This window comes from Clupea harengus, chromosome 1 (genome assembly GCF_900700415.2).
Source record: "Clupea harengus chromosome 1, Ch_v2.0.2, whole genome shotgun sequence".
NCBI lineage: Eukaryota > Metazoa > Chordata > Actinopteri > Clupeiformes > Clupeidae > Clupea > Clupea harengus.
The window spans coordinates 3,925,532-3,944,223 of NC_045152.1; the positions used below are offsets into that span (position 1 = coordinate 3,925,532).

General features: G+C 46.5%; 1 protein-coding gene across 4 annotated transcripts in view; it reads right to left on the reverse strand.

The window, feature by feature from the left end:
• sun1b (Sad1 and UNC84 domain containing 1b) overlaps positions 1-17,024 on the reverse strand; it is a 38,101-nt gene extending 21,077 nt beyond the window's left edge. For 2 of the 4 annotated variants that reach the window (XM_031564744.2, XM_031564728.2), the window contains exons 1-3: positions 15,141-16,343; positions 12,833-12,927; positions 23-223 (exon numbers count right to left, since the gene is read on the reverse strand). In XM_031564744.2, the coding sequence (XP_031420604.1) occupies positions 23-223; positions 12,833-12,915 (284 nt within the window). In that variant the 5' untranslated portion in view covers positions 12,916-12,927; positions 15,141-16,343. Of the gene's footprint in view, positions 1-22; positions 224-12,832; positions 12,928-15,140; positions 16,344-16,750 lie in introns of those variants that run through there. The other 2 variants (XM_031564732.2, XM_031564735.2) reach the window with 2 other exon arrangements.
• Positions 17,025-18,692: the final 1,668 nt, after the last annotated feature.

Consider the following 18,692-nt stretch of genomic DNA (forward strand, 5'->3'; position numbering starts at 1 on the left):
TTCGTTTGTGTTTGTGTCTCACCGCTTTGTCGAGCTGCTGGCACTGCTGGTGTTGCTGTAGCTCGTGTTATGGTTGTGCGATTCGTCGGCCAGGCCGTCGTTGCCATAGAGACCCGTGGCGGTGTGGAGGCGCAGGCTCCTGCGTGACATCCTGGGTGAGTCGAAGACCGGAGCGATCTGGTGCTCGTGCTCAAACTCCAGCGCCGCAGACGAGTAGCTGGAGCTACGCCAGATAGAGGGAGGGAGGGAGGGAGGGAGAGAGAGAGAGAGAGAGAGAGGGAGAGGGAAGGGGAGAGAGGGAGGGAGACAAATAAAGAATCACAGAAAGAAGAAATCAAGATGTGGTCATAATTGGTCATTAAATCACATCCCCACTTATCAAAAGCTCCATGCAAATGGTCCAGCCAAGGCGCTGTGCCGTCAGACGCCCTGTTGTGGTTCTCTGTTGTGGTTCTCTGTTGTGGTTCTCTGTTGTGGTTCTCTGTTGTGGTTCTCTGTTGTGGTTCTCCGTTGTGGTTCTCTGCGGCTAACGTACCCCCCCCCCCCACCACCACACCATCTCTGCAGCTCCAGCAGCCTCTCGGAGCCCAGAGACAGATAGTGCTGACACAACTCTCTCACTGCTTCTCTCACTGCTGCCTGTAGTAGCCTCCTGCGATCTGGCCTGCTTCCCCTTCTCTGTCCCACCAAAATAAACCCATCACACACACACACACACACACACACACACACCACACACACACACACACACACACACACTCACACAAACACGGAGCCAGCAGCTCGGAGAGGGAGAGGCTGAGCTGCTGTTCCCAACACAGGATATGAGTCACTCTACTAGCCTAGCAATCACTACAGCAACACCCACACACACCCACCCCCCCCCCCCCCCCCACACACACACACACCCACCCACAAGCATAAACACTTTCTCCATCTCTTTCTGTCACAACCCGACCACAGACCGCACAGAAGAATGTGGGGTGTGATGAGGGCCTGGAGACTGAGAGGCAGAAAAGCAGCATTCCTGTCACTTTTCTCTTGTGGAGAGGGCAGCTCACCGCTAAACACACACTCACCTCCACAACTCCACACACACTCACCTCCACAACTCCACAACTCCACACACACTCACCTCCACAACTCCCCACACACTCACCTCCACAACTCCACACACACACACACTCACCTCCACAACTCCACACACACACACACTCACTCACCTCCACAACTCCCCACAAACACACACACAGTCACCTCCACAACTCCCCACACACACACACACACACACACACACACACACACACACTCACTCACCTCCACAACTCCCCACACACACACACACACACACACACACTCACCACCACAACTCCACACACAGGGCCTGGCCTAATGGGAGTCAGCGCCTGCGCTGCCATCACGAGGGATTCAGAGAGGCTCGCACAGCACTTCAGAGCAGACGAGGATTGAGATGAGGATTGACACAAACACTAGAAGACTACTCGCACTACAAACACACAAGCACTAATAACCAGGACATGACGAGCTATTTCACCAGGACACGGTAATTACCGAATGCAACTGAGGCAAAGGAGTACATGTGCATGCTCTCTCACTCTCTCTCACTCACTCTCTCTCTCTCTCTCACACACACACACACACACACACACACACACACACACACACACACACACACACACTCACACACACACTCACACACACACACACACACACACACACACACAAACACACACACACACACACTCACACACTCACACACACACACACTCACACACACAGGTGAGGACACAATAGATCAATGGAGGAGTCATCGGGGGGCGTGTGTGTGTGTGATCACCTCTAAGAAAGCAATCAGCACTCCAGGAACAGGGGTGTGTGTACACAGCAATCCATCTTTCACTTAGACGCCCACAGGCACAGGACCGGACTAACAGCAGGAGGATTTGAAAATATCTTTAAAATATCTACAGAAAATGGTGAGCAATGGTTTTCCATTCTGGACTAATGATGATCAGTGGTGGTCACAGCAGTGTAAGGAAGGACCGACAACACATATGCACCCCAGTGGCGCCTCAACATCAGGGCATCCACTAGGGATGGGCATAATTAATCGACGATCGATTAATTGATCATTAAGAATTTCCTCGATGAAATTATTTTTTCATCGATTAAAACTAATGCATGTTCTGTTGCGTAGTGTACGTGTAATTTATTTATTTTAGGGCTGTCAAAGTTAACGCGTTATTCTATGAGATTATTGTGGCGGAGATTAATGCAATCAAATATTTGAACGCAGTTAACGCAACTTTGTTTACTTCCGGTGCGCATTGACCCATGGCACGAAACCGCCCCTTGTCTGCAGTCAGTTAGATAGAAGAGACCGAGACGGTAGTTGAAGATGGAGAGAGCTGAGGGATTGTTGGGCGGAAAGTTTCTGTTTAAGAGGCAAAATGACAGAACAATCGACAAAACTAAAGTTGTATGTAGCATTTGTCAAGCTGAATGTAGCTATCACAGAAGCAGCTCGTGTTTAAGTTATCACCTTAATGCAAAGCACCCGACAGAAAGCAGTCCCAGGTTAGATGGTCGCCAACCCACACTCCACGACTTCTCTAGGAAATTAACTAGACCAGTCCGTGAAAAGGTTACCAACGCTGTAGCAGTTTAGGTTGCCGGTGACTGTCGGCCATTCAACATAGTTGAAGACGGTGGGCTGACTGAGGTGATTCGAATTGCTTCAGGGGACAATTCTTACGATTTACCGTCGAGGGGCACCATTGTGTCTCGCATACATTCCTTGGCTGATGGCGAGAGAGCCCGAAAAAAATACAATTAAACAACAGTGTCTAAAATATACGCTGTCTGAAGTGATTACTCGTTAATTTATAAGATTTAGTCTTTAGAAGAAAACAAACTTTTAAATCACGATGAATCTAGATGAATGAATTTCAAAATGTGAGATTAATTAGTTAGAGAAGAAAAAAACGAAGGTCAGTTGAGTTTATGAGCACCGGCTTCTAGCTGTCGGCTCCGCTGCTTAAGAGTAGCTACAGCAGCGCATATTTTTAAGTGTAACCATTGAACGGATCCCGTTTAACTGCCACAAGAGTTGTCCATCTTGTAAGTTTAACTGCCACAAGAGTTGTTCATCTTGTAATAAATATCTCAATGAGGAAACACGCTGTGTTTTTTCTATTTTCACTGCATTTTAATATAGCCTATAAATAGTGAATTTTAATATAAAAATATTAATGATTAATCGAAAATCGATCGTTAATTCTCCCGACGATCGATTAAGACAATTTAATCGAATGCCCATCCCTAGCATCCACACACACACACACACACACACACACACACACACACACACACACACACAGGGTGTGTGTTACTGATGGGCAGCAGCATTGCTGAGGAAGAGGGAGCTGCAGGTCTGGCCAGCATTCCTCGCCTCTACATAAGCCTGCTGGATTACACCATCCCACCCAGATCCAATTATGTGCTTTCCCCAGGACTGCACCACCTGGCTGTGCGCGCGCGCGCGCGCACACACACACACACACACACACACACACACACACACACACACACACACACACACACACACACACACACACACAACACACACACACACACACACACACACACACACACATGGTTCGAGTGAACACATCCTTTATGGTCTTGAATGAAGAAGAGAAATGCAACACTTCACAAAAGCACTGGTCTTTTATAAATAAAAGTTTGTCCCATAAAACCTACTTCTTTAAGTGAGTGTGTGTGTGTGTGTGTGTGTGTGTGGGGTGTATATCACCTCCATCTCCATCTATCAGCACACAGCTCTATCCAAACACTCTAATTGATCGATAGAAGCTGTACAGTGCTTGTGCCTCGTGTGCTGCTGTTCTTGTGGTCTCTCACACACACTCACTCACACGCACTCACACACGCACACGCACACGCACACGCACACGCACCTCCCTGATTAAAATAGAATTGCTAGGGCCAACATCCTGAGGAAAAAAAACACAGATAAATCCCAACGCTCCTCTTCTTCTTCTTATGCAACGCATCGCCTCGCCTCTCCGGTGCCCACAACGCCCACTGCAGCCTGGCACTGCCAGGGTCCACATGACCCACGGGGGGGGAGTGTGTGTGTGTGTGTGTGTGTTGGGGAGGTGGTTGTAGTAACACGAGGCCTCCTATGGTAGGAACATTCCACATGTCTATAAAACATCCCAGTGAAAGCAGTAACGAAGACAGTGGTGGATAGATTCCGTCCATTCTTCCTTGACCTTTGACCTCCACTCTCTGCTTCGAACCGCATTATGTCACGGTAGTCAGCAGAGCACATGACCCCACTACCTCCAGCAGATGACCATGAGGCTGATCTCATGAGGGGACACATGAGCAGCTTCACAACAAAGAGGAAAGGACACAACCAGGCACGCACACACACACACACACACACACACACACACACACACACACACACGGTGCTCAGACAGAGATTAAAAGCCACACGGTGAGTAAATCCACAATGGCTTGGGAGTGCAGGTGAGGGGCTGGAGCTCAGACACACACACACACACACACACACACTCACTAACTCACTCGCTGACGCTGACACACACACACCCCTCCATGACAACAGAGCACATTTCATGACCCCCCTTCTTCAGCCAAGGCCCATTTATTCAATATTGTCTATTACCACAAACACTATTACCATGACATTAACTACCTGGAACACAACAGGTCTCTAACGGATGAAGTAGAGCTGGACGACATCTGAAGGTATTTCACTGCATCTCCCTAAGCGACCGTCATGGAAGTCCCATAGAATAGGCCAACAAAAAGGCGCTTTTCCACCGCAGGGACCAGCGGGCCATTTTAAGGCGGCCCGAACTTTTGTGCGCGTTTCGACTGCAGGGAACCGCAACTGTAGGACCCCTTTTAGGGCTGTTTCTGTGGGGGAAATAAGTACCAACTCTGGTAGTCCTGCAAGTTTCTGCAGTCAAAAGGTGCCTTAAGACTCCATCAAGACACCAGGGAGCATGAATGGGTATCTATGCAGCCTGACGGAAGGGCACAGGGTATCGTGCCCTCCGCAGTTCTACACGCATGTTGTCCCAGCATATCGGTATGCAGGGCTCATAGAAATACACAGACGCGCAGCCTTGGGTTTGAGTGTCTGTTCTTGCCAGCTGGAGCGTCCAGCAAGATGGCGCAAGGGATTCCCCGAAGTGCGCGCGTGGAAAGAAACTCTGCGAATGAGTGCATGAATCTGGAACGGAGCCCGAGCGGTCACATGAAGGATGCCGTTTTTCCTCCCTTTAGCGAAGCAGAAGAGTCTGCACCGCTGGACTGGGCCGGTCACAGGCTATCCATCTCTCTCACTGACATTTTCCCATCTGGACACACACACACACACACACACACACACACACACACACACACACACACACACACACACACACACACACACACACACACACACACACACACACACACACACACACACACACACACACACACACACACACACACACACTTAGGGCCTGCTGCTTCCATGGAAACTTTAAGGAAAATCTTGGCTTTGAAAACACTCTGAGCATGTTGTTTTTTTGTTTGTTTGTTTTTGTTTGTTTGTGTGCAGGTTGAGACAGGGGAAGAGGGGGCAAAGGGACGCGGGGAGATAGCAGCGTCTGCACCTTATCTTCTCCTTCCTAGTATGAGCTAAAGCAGCATTAGTCATTCTGCTCCAAAACTGCACACACGGCATGCTCATAAACACACGCATATGCACACACGCACACGCACACGCACACGCACAAGCACACGCACTTCATCTTAACAGCAGGGGGGTTTACATGCCTAGGCGGGTCTAAACATAAAACTACTGGCTTCCTGCTCATCAATTGCCCAACTTAGGGCTATGAGAACGAACAGAAACGTTCTTGTTTGGTTAAGACTTCGGTCCACTCTATGGTGGCTCTGTGGCCATGTCTAAACACAAACACAGTAATAACACAGTGTACAAACAACAGAACAATATTAGACATTACTATATGGAGCAGAGACAGTGTGTGAGAGAGTGAGTGAGTGAGTGAGGCGATGCCATTTTGTTTTCCAGGGCTGCAATCTGATGTCCCACCCAGCGGTTTCCTAAAGCCATTACACAAACACACGGATTCCCTTGAGGAGATAGGGGGCTATATTTACCCCCAGACCAGAGACCAGGATGCCCCAGCCCTTCACCACTGGGGGGCATTTCTCTCTCTCTATCTCTCTCTGGGATGTAATCTGTATAGTCATCTCTGCCCGGCCACCCACCCACCCTCTTCTCTCACACACACACACACACACACACACACACACACACACACACACACACACACACACACACACACACACACACACACACACACAGAGTCTTTCATCCCGCAGCCCCTCCTCCAACGTAAAGCTGAAACACACAGCCATAACTCTCAGGAACAGTATCCTGTTGCTACTGTTGCCATGGAAACCCTCCAAACACTACTGCTGGCTGTAGTGGTGGTCAGATTCATAGTTCAAGAGGGAGAAAAATGTGTGTGTGTGTTTGTGTGTGTGTGTTAGAGAGGGATAACCGTTGGACCCCTCCAGATATTTTTAACCCAGTAATCAGAGGACAGACACATTTCCTGTTCCGAACGGACATCAGCCGTCACGTTTTCTAACGGCACTGACAGGATCCCACTCATATGCGCCTGGTTCTATCATCTAGCCAAGTGTGCTTGGTTTGTCTTCACAGACGCTCACTCATGCATGGGCTGTGCTCTCTGAAGTGGCTGCGCTCTCGGAGTGCTAACCAACATTCGCAAATAGCCCAGGGAGTAGGGACCATTGTGCATTAAACACACATCACGACCACAGCCATGAGGAAGAGGACAACACCCATCAACACACACACACACACACAGACACACACACACGCAAATACGCACAAGCACACACAGTTGTCACATGCCTTGACAGCTGTGGGAGCCTGTCACTTTAGAACGACCTCCAATATCATATTACACCACACACACCCACACCCACTCACTCCAGAAAAGTAGACTCCTCGTGACCTGGCCTAGTACTTAGTCATGTACCTAGTCAAACAGCTTTTATAATTCATCACACACCCCTGCCCTGCATCCAGCCTCCAGCTGTGTGTGTATGAGAGGGAAAAAAAAAAAAAGGTCTGGTCTTATTTTGGTTGGCTCCATTTCATTTGAGAGTGTCTGTCTGTCTGTCTGTGTGTCTGTGTGTGTCTGTGTGTCTGTGTGTCTGTGTGTGTGTATTGCACCCTGGAATCCTCAGTCACATTCTCTCTGGATGACAACATGTGCTATTGCAAACATGGAGGAGTGTAAAAGACGCTCCCTCTCCAGTCGACCCAACCTGCCTCAGGGCCGCGGCCGCCATTCACCCCCCATTAACACACACACCACACCTACAGTGCAGAGACACGCCCTGGAACATGAATGCAGAAGTCTTTATTGAGCTCCATTCACCCCCCATTAACACACACCACACCTACACTGCAGAGACACGCCCTGGAACATGAATGCAGAAGTCTTTAATGAGCTCCATTCACCCCCCATTAACACACACCACACCTACAGTGCAGAGACACGCCCTGGAACATGAATGCAGAAGTCTTTATTGAGCTCCATTCACCCCCCCATTAACACACACCACACCTACAGTGCAGAGACACGCCCTGGAACATGAATGCAGAAGTCTTTATTGAGCTCCATTCACCCCCCATTAACACACACCACACCTACAGTGCAGAGACACGCCCTGGAACATGAATGCAGAAGTCTTTATTGAGCTCCATTCACCCCCCATTAACACACAGCACACCTACAGTGCAGAGACACGCCCTGGAACATGAATGCAGAAGTCTTTATTGAGCTCCATTCACCCCCCATTAACACACAGCACACCTACAGTGCAGAGACACGCCCTGGAACATGAATGCAGAAGTCTTTATTGAGCTCCATTCACCCCCCATTAACACACAGCACACCTACAGTGCAGAGACACGCCCTGGAACATGAATGCAGAAGTCTTTATTGAGCTCCATTCACCCCCTATTAACACACAGCACACCTACAGTGCAGAGACACGCCCTGGAACATGAATGCAGAAGTCTTTATTGAGCTCCATTCAATGGGACTGCTGACATTAAAGCATAACCATGCCAATGAAGGCTATGCCTAAAAGCCATACGCATGAACTCAGCAGTGTGTTGTCTATCAGCCATACGCATGAACTCAGAAGCGTGTTGTCTATCAGCCATACGCATGAACTCAGAAGTGTGTTGTCTAAGAAGCCATACGCATGAACTCAGAAGTGTGTTGTCTAGGAGACATACGCATGAACTCAGAAGTGTGTTGTCTATCAGCCATACGCATGAAGTGTGTTGTCTATCAGCCATACGCATGAAGTGTGTATGTGAAAGGGCGGCACATCCAAATGAGCATCCTGCGCCTCGAGAACAAATTGTCGTTTCTCTTTGGACTATTTATAGGCTGAGCTCACATAAAACAATGGCAGTCTAACATCCTACATGCCGAGTCACTGACTAATTTGTAGTTCGACCAACTATTAAATATTGATTATGCTTTTAGTTGTCAATTAGGTATTGATGTTTGCTTTAATTGCCTGGTGCATATTGATCTCTTCTTCATTGACCAGACCAATTAACTACACCATTTAACCCGAAGCTGGTCATCTGCTAACACAGACTGACCTCGTGTCACTCACACACACCCACACCCACACCCACTCCTATGCTGGGTCTTAAATCACACAGGTAATAAACACACACACACTCACTCTCTCTCTAGGTCACACACTCTCTTTCTGGGTCACACACATTTCACACTTTCTCTCCATCCTCATATTTTCTTGCTCAATGGTAAAAACTCTCTCTCTCTCTCTCTCTCTCTCTCTCTCTCTCTCTCTCTCTCTCTCTCTCTCTCTCTCTCTCTCTCTCTCTCTCTCTCTCTCTCTCTCTCTCTCTCTCTCTCTCTCTCTCTCTCTCTCTCTCTCTCTCTCGTGCACACACATACACACACCTTCACTCACTGGGAGTCCTATGCTGGGTCTTAAATCACACAGGGAATAAACACACACGCAGGCAAACACACACCCACTCTCTCTCTCTAAGTCACACATACACAAACACTCTCTCTCTAGGTATCACACTCTCTGTCTGGGTCACACACATTTTACACTTTCCCTCCATTCTCATATTTTCTGGCTCAATGGTAAACACACACACTCTCTCTCTCTCTCGCTCACGGGCACAGGTGCACACACACACACACACACACACACACACACACACACACACACACACACACACACACTCCCACTCACGCTCTCTCTCTTTCTCTCTCTCTCTCTCTCACGCACACGTGCACACACACACACTCACACACTCCTCACACATTCTTGGGAGCCCATGAGGAGCCCATAAATCAGCAGACAGATGGGAGAGCTAGTTCTGCAGGGGAGCAGAGAGGGAGTAGGCTGGCGGGAACCGGCCACCTCCCCACACTGGCACCGTCTCCCCACTCACTCCACTGCCCCACCTCCCCACACTCACAACTTTCACACCAACAGTTCTCTCTCAGAACTATTTCTCATGCAGGAACAAGAGGAACCCTGAGGTAAACTGCACTGGTGAGCTTCGCTTTCCACAAACCCACTGCAAGGACCTTAAACTGACGTGATTACCGGCTAGACAACTACACGCTTAAAAAGCCATCAATCTCATGGTAGGAGCACAAGCAAAAAGTCTTTTCAAGTTCCTAGAACATGAAAAACATCTGCTGTTCTCTGCCCCTCTTCCTTCCTTGTGTTGCTCTCCACTCACTCACGCTCACGTTCACACTGCAACCATTCACTCTCTCTCAATTCAGTTCCCCCCCCCCCCCCCCTTCCCCTCTCCCCCTCCCGACTCTGTCCTGTCTCAGCTCTGAGTGCTCTGAGCAGATGTCCCAACGGTTTCTGTCACCTGACCCCCCTCTCGTAAAGTTACCCTCAACTTTTCACTCAAGTCAAGTCCACACACACACACACACACACACACACAACACACACACACACACACACAAAGTCACATGTCCCCAGTGATTCTGTGTGTGAACCAGAGGCAAGGCTCCCTGCTGGCAGGTAATCTCTGCAAAGTGTTGGCAGAATAATCGCGCACAGCAGCACATTAACCCCTCAGCGGCCTCCGTCAGACTCCACTAATCGCTCCTTTAATCAACCCCAGACATGCTTTTTCATTAACTTCTACTAATCACGGCTTACAGTACAGCACTCATACACACTCTACTTACATTTCCCCCTCTTTCGTGCACACACACACACACACACACACACACACACACACAATGAAATTAAACAAAGTGAGTGTGTCCTGTTTGGGAATGACATGGCCCAGAATATTGGGAATGCTGGTTGACTTAACATTTAATTAACAGAATACGTGTAAGATGGATGACTCCCCCCCCCCTCAGGACATCATCCATCTTCCTTTTCTTATGAACACTGACAGAAAATAACTGCCTACACAGCAAAATGGCGGGAGATTCAAATGGACGAGGTGTGCTGCACCCAAAAGGGAGCACGTCATACCAGCACATAGTACAGGCCGAGAGAGACAGACCGAAAGAGAGACAGAGAGAGAGAGGGAGAGACAGAGTGAGAGAGGGAGGGAGGGAGAGAGAGAGAGACAGAGTGAGAGAGGGAGAGAGAGAGAGAGAGAGCAAGAGTGAGAGAGGGAGGGAGAGAGAGAGAGACAGAGTGAGAGAGGGAGAGAGAGAGAGAGAGAGAGAGCAAGAGTGAGAGAGGGAGGGAGAGAGAGAACGAGAGGGAGAGCGACAGAGATAGAGACTGACAGAGAGGAGGGGGGTGGGGGGGGTGGGGGGTGGTAGGGTATTTTTCCTGGGGTAAAAGTCCCATCTTTGTCAGAACAGGCCCCGCGTCCCCTTTAATGCACAGGTGTGTTCACCTCAGGCATGAGCACGTCCCCCCAACCCCTCATTATCCAACTCTCCCTTTCTCCTCTGATCATGTCTGCCTAAACCACGCCACTCCTAAAAGGTCACATTCCAGCCGTGACATCTCTCTCCGTCTCCCACTCCCACACTCTTAGCGCAAGCAAGCCCAGCGGCGCCTCAGGTGAACTGGGCCGCGCAGAGAGCGAGAGCGCCCTGCGGGGGAAACCACCCCGGCGGGAAACCGCACGGCACATTCCAGCTCTCTCAAAAGGCACGAGATAGCGAGGAGCCAGAGGTTTGATGGCAGCCACACCTTTGTGAAAAAGAACATATTACCATTTCTGAAATACTTTTGCAATTACACACAGAAGTGATTCCTCATTCGTTCCCACAAATGCTGGCATGGGAATGCAAATCTTGTGACATAGAACACAAATGTACTGTGAGTGAGAACATTCAGAAGGTTTTTTTTTTAATTTGTTTTGTTTTTATTATTGTCCCACCACAGCACATTAAACGCTCGCTGCAAATCAGGGGGGTCCAATATTTTTACGTTACACACGCACACACACACACACACACTTCATCTTAACAGCAGGGGGGTTTACATGCCTAGGCGGGTCTAAACATAAAACTACTAACCCTACACTACTAATAAATCAGAAGCTAACCGCTAACCTCGATTACTAGCTAGGCTCATAATAAACCACAAGTTCAGACATTTTAATTGCAGCTGCCAAAGAGAACAAAGGCGACACAAGACAGGAGACGATCATACAATGGGAATAGCCATGGCGCGGAGACTGGAATCCACCAGTAAAGTTATATAACTCTGATTCGCTCCACAATGTTTCCCTGCTTTCTCCTTGTGATTGTGACTGTGTTTGTTTGTGTTTGTGTGTGTGTGTGTATGTGTGTATGTGTGCGTGTGTGTGTCTCTCTCGCTCTCTCTCTCTCTTACCCACACACAAGCACTCTGAGCCAGGGCCCCAACCAGTAGCCCCCGGCTGAGTCATCAACAGAACCGCGCGCGGGAGAACCAGCCAAAGACAGAGAAAAACAACAGCAGCACCTCCAGGGATCCAGAGAAGCGCAGCAACACTCAAAACCACATCTTCAACATCAACATCGAGATCAACACTCAAAACCACATCTTCAACATCGACATGCACACAACTTTTAGAGTCTTCGTAGGGGGACCATTCTACTAACACCATGATACCCTTGTGTATGTTCCACTTCCAAAACTCCAATTTATGGTTAGAGGTCAATTAATCCACAAAAAGTCACCCTGACATTTTAGAATACTCAAAATACTACAACCAACTTCATTAGCCCATGTGTCAGTAGTAGTTGGATATGACCGAACTGAGGCTGAGTCACTGGGGTGTGTGTTACCGGGGCCGAAAGAGACGCTGCCAAACACACACATGTGGACACGGAGAAAGAGAATCCATCCAGCAAACGACACGGCACATCTGGTTCCGATCAGACCCAAACTCAGCTTGGACAGGAGTGCTCTGGTCTGGACCAATCCGAGATGGTCCGAGGTGGTTTAGTTTGTGTGAGTGGCAGCGTGGGATAACCCAGGTCAAAGCTCAGCAATAATCAGCCAACTACTTAAAAACAAACAACAAAGGTCGTGCCAAAGGCACCCCCACCTGGACGGACGGGTGCACCTTAGGTCATGAACACAACAGCATTAGAATGGTCAACCAGCCAACCTAGACCACGGTGGGCTACAGACCAGGGCTCACCTGAGGGAGTAAGTGTATCCGGTGTTGTCCGGGGCACACTGCGGTGGCGTGTATGTGTGTAGGGGGGAGAAGTCCATGTTCATTCTTCTGTGCCACTACAGGGAGGGCAGAGGGGCACTTTAGGACCCAACCTGGGCATCATCACAGATAGACAACACACACGCCAACAAACTCACGCGCACACTTTCTCTCTCTGGTTCAGCCTGTCACGAGCCTAGGTATTGACAGTTTGTATATAAAAACTGTTCTTTGCCTTAAAACCGAAAAGCCTTTTCACTAACTGACACTGAGGGAGTATAATAAATAAATAAATAAATAAATAAAAGAAGCTAAACTAAACTAGTCTCACAGGGAATGTGTAGGCTAGCTGGAATTTCAGCAAAAACACCAGGCACACCTACACACATCTTTAAAAAAAAGTCACAGCCCTGCCAACACACAACGGCATCGCACCACTGTGAAACTAAAGCATTATACAGCACACACATATATGGGTCTACCAGGAAGTAAGAAATGGTGAACGTTATTACCTGCTCCATGACTGCTGCAGTCTACTCTTACAGAGCCACACAAAAAAATGGCTCTGGAAAAACACTCTCATGCCAACACACACACACAGCTGACTCAAATGTAGCAGTGCGATGTGATTGGCTAAGCTCACAGGGCGGGGTAGAGAGTGGGCAGTGGGTGGGGACACACCTGAGCAGGTGTATGGACACACCAGCCAACTGGCAACAGCTCCTCTGATGGCAGCCTCAGCACATTCAAATACCTCACATACCTGTCTGACTGCACTAGATACAGCTGGAGATTTACATGCCTAGAGGTGGGAGTATAAAATGTTGCTTTAATGAATTATGCAGCGTAGCAGATAAACATCTCTGCTGCACACAAATGTCAGAGTAGATGGAGCAATGCCTTATGGGTAAAGGGGACATTAAATCAGTCACCCTCTTGATATGCACTAAATCAAAACAAAAACTAAATCAGTACTACTGACAGTGTTAAAACACTAAAAGACACCACTTTCTCAGCTGTAACTGAGATCTGTGAATATGAAGGCAGCACATCTGGTTAGGATGGAAGTCCATTCCAATGCCCAGGTAAACCAAAACATAGTGATGCATCAGCACTTGTCACTTGTCAGCACACCGCTAACCAGCCAATAAGGTTCAAAGATTAAATCTGACAGATGGCTTCCCCAAAATCCACATACTGTGCATGAAGTAATCTACGGAGTGGTGGTCTAATCTATAACCCTTTGCTCTAGCCGTCAGACCCCCTGGTTTGGGACAGGGGCAGCCTGTGGGGGGAAAGATGCCAAAGAGCCTCTGTATCTGCAGGGAGCCAGTCTGACAGATTTATGGATACCTGCTGGCAGTCCAAACACATATCCACCCACATGTGCATGGGCAGAGAGGAACACATAATGAGTCCCGTCAGTAAAACGCTGAGTCTGGTGATATAAATATAGTGAAAAGGCTTTTTATGCGTGTGCTTAAAATAGTCTTATCCTTGCACGTTTAGAGTCCCAGTGAGGATGTCGGGCCTGACGAACTCGGGCTACAGCTACTCTCGAGACAGGCTGAACCATTTCAGGAAAATTCACACGGTCACGCGCACACACGCACACCTAATACGAGAGCCGCTAGTGCGTATCATGATACTGTCCCGACTGAAAGTATTCAACACAGAGCCAAGGTACTCTACTGAATTACGCTACAGCGAATCTTGTAAGCTCCTTTGTGCAGAACACGTTCTGTGACAGTGCGCGTTCAAATCACCGTCCGTTATTAGTCACACTATGTCTCTTCAATAAATCTGTTTTGGGTTTATGACTTTCTTGTGATGATCACGTTCCATAGAATGCCTTAAAATTAGAGTAACGTTATGTGTCTGTTTTACAGACGATTGAGCCGACAGTGAGTCTTTGGTTGCCTCATGCTATATTTAGACGTCAATACTTCAGCAGCACATTCACTCTATCAACTGTCTGACATGGGGATTGTGTGTATTCACTGCAACGCATGACGGCTAATTCCAAACGCAGTTACGCGATTTATTCTGAAGACAAGACATGGAGTAGGATCTTGACCAGAATTTAGACTGCAGTTACAGAACACGGAATCCCAGGGCCCGTGGTTCCCTTCGCTGTACATACGGTTCTGCAGAGAGGAGCTTCCCTAGCATGCGACAGAACATTCTAAATTTAAAAAAATGTCTCAACGTTCTGATACAATGTAGCTACGCTCTGTATCGGGACATTGAAGATATAACAGTATCAATATAAACTACAGTTTTAACTTGCCCGTCCAGTAAGTCCATGTATCTTATGTTGTCTTCAACGTAATCCAGTTGGACAAGAAATATCCAGCCTTAAAAGATGCGCAAACTTCTTGACGCATGTCAAGTCGCGTAATCAAAATGATGGCAAACAGCGGTTTAGTCCAGTAGGACAAGCGCTGATATCGTGGACTAAATTAATTCGTGAACAGACACAAAAGTTTGTAAGTTGACAGTAGCCTGTAATTCTCAGACACTACCAACATAATTCCAAAATGGCTTCCCAGACGTAACAAAGCCAAAGGGATAGCTGCTGAGGTTGTTCCTCCCACTCCCAGGCTCGGAATTGTCAATCATGAAGCTTACTTTGAATCTATTGGAGGATAGCAGGGACGCTGTGTCCCACCCTTCAAATAGCACTTCAGCTGCACCGTTAAGAAGAAGTAAGTAACACATTCATGAATGATCAAAAAGCAAAAGACACCAAATATATGCGTAAAGAAACGTGGGCCCCAATCTCTCACATGTGTTTAAAATACAGACTGTTGTAAAAATGCTCATCATGCTTGAATAATAGTGGCCTGCAGTACATAGAATCTTCCAACCCAAAACTGGACAATGCAGATCAATGAACAAAAACGTAAGCCTATTACAACAAAAATGATACACTTGTAACAACACATGGAGCTGAAACAATGTGTCAATGCTTTACTTAATTTTATCTGTAATGAAACAGTAGTTTATATTTGTATTGAACCCTCTAGATGAAAAAGTAAAGCACATCTCAGCCAAACATTTGATCCATTTCGTGTAAACAATCAATTTTTGCCAAATTCAAGTGAAATGAGCATGCCATTTTGGCCGTCTGTCCACGGCCCATAGCACAACACTGCCCCCTGTCGCCAAAAGAAAACTACACATGTGACGTCATATTCGAAATGCTCTTCCACCTATCACAGTTCAAGATACAAGCACGTTGACAGCAGCCAAAAAGGGTGGCCTTACCGCGAAATGTGAAACAACAAGCGAATTCAGTGAGTTGGCTAGAGAAACGGGCATGAGTACTAAACGGATTAAATCACAATTTGAGAAAGTAATGATAGAAAACTGTCCTCTCATTAACATACGCAGATGTCGAAGAGAAAAAACACTGCTTTACAGAGAAATACCAAATAGTCTGCTGACTTTCGCATGACCAACCTACCATCTATAAAAGTTTATAGATTTTATTCTGATTTCTCAGTGTCTTTAACAGTGTCTCTTTAACGCCAAGACACCTGTGAAGTTTACACACTGTACATCTATCTCCAATCATCAATACTACTTGAGTGTCAACAGGTATAACGTTAAAGCTGATGCAATAACTGCGTTATACCCAACGTTTGACAGCGGTACCGTGCTACCAACAAAGAAAACGTCGTCAGTTCTTACAAAGTCGATGGACTTTGCCCCTTCTACCCTACCCGGCTTGCAAATAACTTCCTCATTAATCCAGCAAGCTGGCTAACATTATGCAAAGTGGTTGCTTAGCATGCTACTTGCGTTATTTCCCCTTTTTCCAGAAACTGTACAAGGCCACCACAGATCAATGTGTAACGTTAGACATGATAACAACATACAGTTAACGTTACTTACTTGTTTTTTTACAATCAGATTCCGTCGGCTTCTGGCAAATCAACAGGAGGCAAGGTTAACTCACCCGATGAGCTAAGCTATAAAAGTTTGACCATGCAGATACGTCTTTCTGAATGAGAAAAACCTTTCCTTATACTCCGCTCAGTAAACTTTCTTTAAATTGAGTTATTTCAGTTTCTCTGGTCGCTGCCTCTCTCTTTCGGAGGGTCGGAGCTCTGAATACAGTTTCTTACGGATTTCAAGTGTCACATGGTATAACCGTAAACCGCTAAAATCGTGCATCACTTTTTCCCTAGACCATAAATGATGATGGGTGGGGTTTCTACACCGGAAACTATGAAGTACAGTCATTCTGTCCATGGACACAGCCCTTGACAGAATTTCTGTTTGGGTCCAGAGTCTAGACACTCCAGTGGACCTGCACTAGCTGGATCCGTCTCAGAGTTAGACAGGCTTTAAAAATCGAGAGACATCCCAACTCAACTTAGCATTATTATTAATAATAATAATAATAATAATAATAATAACAACAACAATAATAATGACAATAGCAGTAACAATAGTAATGGTGTGACGATGATGGTGATGATTGATAAAGAAGATAAATTGAAAAATCCTTAATTTAATAATGGTCATATATATACATATGAACTCATGAATATACATTACAAGTAGGCTAAGCCGACGAACCTGTGAAATTCAACCACGCTAGTGAATGTTATTTAAGATGTCTAATTGAGCAAACTAGACAAGGTGAGTTCGGCGTGTCTTTGTACTTTGTTTGTCTTTTAAATTGTATTGATGAAACCAAGTCATTTATCCGCACTTTTATAACGCATTTTACTGGTTCAGTATTGTGGCAGTTAACGTTAACTTTTTGACAAGACTTAAGTCTTTAGACAAAAACCTTACCACCAATTTATCGTGATATTAGTGTCCTGACTGTACTGATATTAGCAAGAGCCGGATCCGTCTCAGAGTTAGACTGGCTTTAAAAATCGAGAGACAACTCAACAAGCTACTTAGCCTACTTTTGGTTTCACGTAGCCAACTGGAAAACTTAGCATTAACAACGACAACAATAATAATAGTAATGGTATGACGATGATGGTGATGCTGATAAAGAGGAAGAGGGACAGAAAAATCCTAAATTTGATAATGGTCATTAGATATTCGTCCTTACCAGAATTATATTAGGTTTTCTCAGGATTGTTGATTGAAAAAGAAAAATCCTTAATTTAATAATGGTCATACATATATACATATATATTAACTCATGAATATACAATGCAAGCAGGCCTAGCCTATAATTGGAGTATAGTCAAGAGCACACTAGGCAAATTACCCCTAGACTTGTAACTGAACATTTCTTGTCACACTTCAGTTTCAGACAGTTGAAGTCATCAATAGCCTTTATACGTGTCTCAGAACCTGAATCACATTCGCTATTTATGGACTGAAAGTTATGGATTGACAGATATTTATTGAAACTCCATCACTTACACGCAAACATGCAAATACATGTGTCATACGTCCAGGGGGTCCAGGGAACAGTTACAACATATATACAAAAGTTGTCAAGCAAGAAGGTGAAGATGGCCAAACCAGAAAAACAAGCTGATGTGTAACATGATAAGGAATGACAGCAATGCTTTCATTCTATCCTATTGTTCTCTTCTCAGGTGTAATAGAGAGACAAAAACTAGAGAAAAAGATTACGCGACACCAAAGGAAGACTGCAGAGAAACTGTGAATGTTCGTGCTGAACCAACTTAGACGAAAAGCACATACAGAGCTAAGGGATAGAAAGAATGATGTGGATTTGCGTCATTGTGATTTCCGCTATGTGTTCATCTCATCTCTCCTCTGGACAAGTACATGGAGTTGACCAATGTAAGTTAAGTGAGAGGCCGTGACTATTTAGTTAGTTTTACATTGTCTG